A 3,770-nucleotide genomic window follows, 5' to 3' on the forward strand; every position below is an offset into this window, starting at 1 on the left:
CTGCGGATCATGTGTGAACCTCCTGTACTCTCCAGCACTTCTTCTGTTCGGTTTTGCTCTCCGAACTGAACTGCTCTCCCACCGCACACGACTGGCTGGAACTAGGAAGTGCCGACATTTAAAGAGTTCTATTTCCGGTTCATTTGGGAAGTCCTGATTGGCTGAAATAGCTAATCAGGGGTGTGTTTTTGTGACGTAAGAGGTCACTAGAAGTCAGAAAAACAGAAAAATTGTTTTGGAACGGACAGATGTTGTTTTTGAGACAGACAAGAGAAATGTTTAGGCGAGTTGGGGGAAAACAGGTGCCAGCTTCTCTATTTACGTCTGAGAGGATTTAAAAACATGACAGTTCGTTCCAACAACTTGTCTTCTTGCCTCCAACCTTGGACCAACTTACACTGCTCATTTCAGACAGAAAATCAGAAAATGCATAATTACTCTGTAACAGACCTTAACTTGATTTCTACTTTGAATGAGGATTAAAAATCATTAACTGTTTCACAGTTGATTTAAAATGAGTAGTTCACTTCAACATTTAAAAATGGTTTGAACTAAACGCACTTTGATTATCAAGAAATTTGTAAGATAGTAATAATAGAAAAAGAGAGTGTTCTTTCAATTGATCAGTGCAGGACACTTAGAAAGTCTCTGGATGGACTTGATTTTGTGTTTCTGGACTCAAATCAATGAAATACAGTTCTTGTCCCAGGAAGGCCCTCAAGGTCAGGATTTGACCTGAGGCTTAGTTCACTACAGTTTAATGTCCAAAAAAGGTGTTGAAAAACCTTCAGAAAGCCCAAAGAGCTAATGTTAAGCCTATTTTAACAGATAAAGGTTGGCCCTGTGGAAGCAAATAATAAAAACAGTGATGGCTGAAAACTTTTGCACAGCACTGCAATGGTTGAAAATATTAAAATGTTGCCATATATTTTAGTTCGAACTGAATATTTTACTGAAACAGAACATCTGTCCCCATGTAGTGATTAAAAGTACACATCACACTATTAAAAAAATAAAATGTTGGAGTGAAACAAATTGAGTTCTGTAAACTGACGAAATCACTAAATTAATAAATAGAACTAAAGACAATTGATGTTTTCTGATCGACTTTATTAAAACACTCATGTCTCTTCACACAATGTCCAAAAAGTTCCAAATCTAATACAGCAAAGTCATCATTTTAATTCAAATTAAAACTTGTGTAAAAGTACACACCAAAAAAATGCTAAAATCAAACAGTCGGACGCTCATCTGTAGCCGAGGAGGTTGAAGCACGCACACGCACACACACACATACATAAACAAATGAGGGCCGCATTAAACAGAAACACAAATTATTTCACGTTTTAGGCCTCGTTAAAGGAGAGCATCAGTTAACATCATTGGAACAGCTAACAGGTATTTAAACAATGATTCAAATAAAATAAAAAGTAACGCGTCACTGTATGATAAGGTCGGACCTAAAACTGATCCACGTCAAGCCTCAGATTTCACTCCACAAGCAGCTTTTTAAAAGACACATTCTGATAAGATTCAGAATGAAAGCCTCCCTTAAAATAAACACAAACAAATGAATCTCCTTGATAATCATAAGAACCGTTGCACCTGCAGAGGTGTTCACTCCGTAGATTAGTATGCAGCACAAACAGTCAGAAGCATAAAATCCACTTAATCCCTTTTTTATTTACCGCTAACGGCAGCTTAGTTCCTAAATTATAATGTTGGGGTAAAAATATTGATGGAATTAGGCCTGTCACGATAACAGATTTTTCTGGGCGAATAATTGTCTCAGAAATTATTGCGATAAACGATAATATTGTTTGAAATTTGACAATAATTAGTAATTATTGTCAAATTTAAGAAATGTTGGTTCATTTTATTTTTAGTACATTTTTTGACCACCAGATGGAAGTATAAGACACTCTGAACAGAAAGATGGATAGTGAGGGAGCGAGCAGCGTCTCTTTTTTAAGAAAAATGGGAAGGAGGCCCCTTGACGTGACATGGGCCATCTCTTCTTCCTTTATTTGTTTCTCAAAATGGTGGACGCTTGATATGGTTTAAGATCTTTAGCATAGCATTTTTCACACAAAAGCTTTTAATAAAAAAAAAATTAAAAATCAGTAAACAAGTTCTCCGCTTCTTTTTGCAGAGAAAAACAACTTTTAACACAAAGGCACGGGTTTCAACCGTGAATTTTTGAGTTTTGACAAGACGGGAGGTTTTTCCCCGAAGTCAGCCTGTTAGCTTAGCTTCTCAGCTTAGCTGCTTTTAACGATCCAAAAACGCGATTTTAAAAAGAAAAGAGAAAGGGAGGGGTCAGCAAGGAGCACCGGAGTCGAGCCTTTTGTCGTCCAGTGTCTTCAGTAGAAAGAGAGAGACATGAAGAAACAATAAAGCTGATAAATGAAAATGTGGTCGATAATTTTCATTTATCATGCGATTAATTGATTTATTGTTTATTGCGACAGGTCTAGATGGAATCACTCAAAGCTTGATCTGATGTCTTTAGTCTAGTTTAAAAAAATATTACATTCATATTCTAAAAATGTCCTGAAATTGAGGGATGTCTGTCTAATAATGAAGTGGAATTAAATGATGGATGTTATCACAGAATAAAAGCAAAACCTTAAAGAAAAAATCCAAGAAATTAAACTGAAACGAAGCAGAGTTAGTATGAAGCCATTTTGTACAGAGTCGTTAAACGTGAGGTCCTGAAAACATCTGAAACGTTTCGGCTGATTTCTGATCATCGACGCAGACGTAAAAAACTAACGAGTTATTTAGTGAGCAGGTCCAGACCGGGACCAGGACCAGGACTCACAGCTCCATTTTCTGCCCAGAAAGAGGCTCCTGTTGCTGGATCTCCTCGTCCGACGTCACGCCTCCGTCCATCTTCTCCACCGGAGACCTCCCCTTTTTCTTCTTCTTCTCCTTCTTCTTCTTCTTCTTGGTCACCTTCTCGTTGTCCGAGCTGCCGCCCCCCTCCTCTCCTTCCTCCCCCTTCTTCTTTTTCTTCTTCTTCTTCTTCTTTGTGTTCTCTGCGATCGCTGCCGGGTCTCCCTTCTTCTTTGCGGTCCAGTCTTCTTGCAGACAGGCTGGGCGGAGAAACGAGGGCAGAGGTTTCAAACATTTAGAGACAACTGCTCGTTATGAGACCAGAAAACATGGAGTCAACTCAGCAGTCTCACACTTTACAACTTATTTACTTCAATGTGTTTGGGAAGTTTTGGTCAGAGTTTATGGATGTTTTTAACTACTATGTCTGAGAACATTAACCGCCCATGAACCATATGTTTGAGTTAGCAGGGAGCGCTGGATGAGGAGCTGATTTGGCACAGCTGGTTCTCCAAGGTCACCTTCAAGTCTGTGAGCTTGGAGCTGAGAAGGTTATAAAAACAAGCTTCACAGATGACCTATGGCAGATTCTCATGACTGGTGTGTACATCCTGTATATGTGTGTACTTCCTGTATATGTGTGTGTACTTCCTGTATATGTGTGTGTACGTCCTGTATATGTGTGTACTTCCTGTATATGTGTGTGTACTTCCTGTATATGTGTGTGTACGTCCTGTATATGTGTGTACTTCCTGTATATGTGTGTGTACTTCCTGTATATGTGTGTGTACGTCCTGTATATGTGTGTGTACTTCCTGTATATCTGTGTGTACTTCCTGTATGTGTACCTCCTGTATATCTGTGTGTACTTCCTGTATATCTGTGTGTACTTCCTGTATATGTGTGTGTACGTCCTGTATATGTGTGTGTAC

General features: G+C 38.8%; 1 protein-coding gene across 1 annotated transcript in view; it reads right to left on the reverse strand.

Moving 5' to 3' along the window:
• Positions 1-2,476: 2,476 nt before the first annotated feature.
• cnpy3 (canopy FGF signaling regulator 3) overlaps positions 2,477-3,770 on the reverse strand; it is a 12,495-nt gene continuing 11,201 nt past the window's right edge. Inside the window, exon 6 of the mRNA XM_037680409.1 lies at positions 2,477-3,098. Coding sequence (XP_037536337.1) covers positions 2,821-3,098 — 278 coding nt within the window. The 3' untranslated portion in view covers positions 2,477-2,820. The remainder of the gene's footprint in view (positions 3,099-3,770) is intronic.

Source organism: Nematolebias whitei, chromosome 1 (assembly GCF_014905685.2).
Source record: "Nematolebias whitei isolate Nwh7 chromosome 1, NemWhi1, whole genome shotgun sequence".
Lineage (NCBI taxonomy): Eukaryota > Metazoa > Chordata > Actinopteri > Cyprinodontiformes > Rivulidae > Nematolebias > Nematolebias whitei.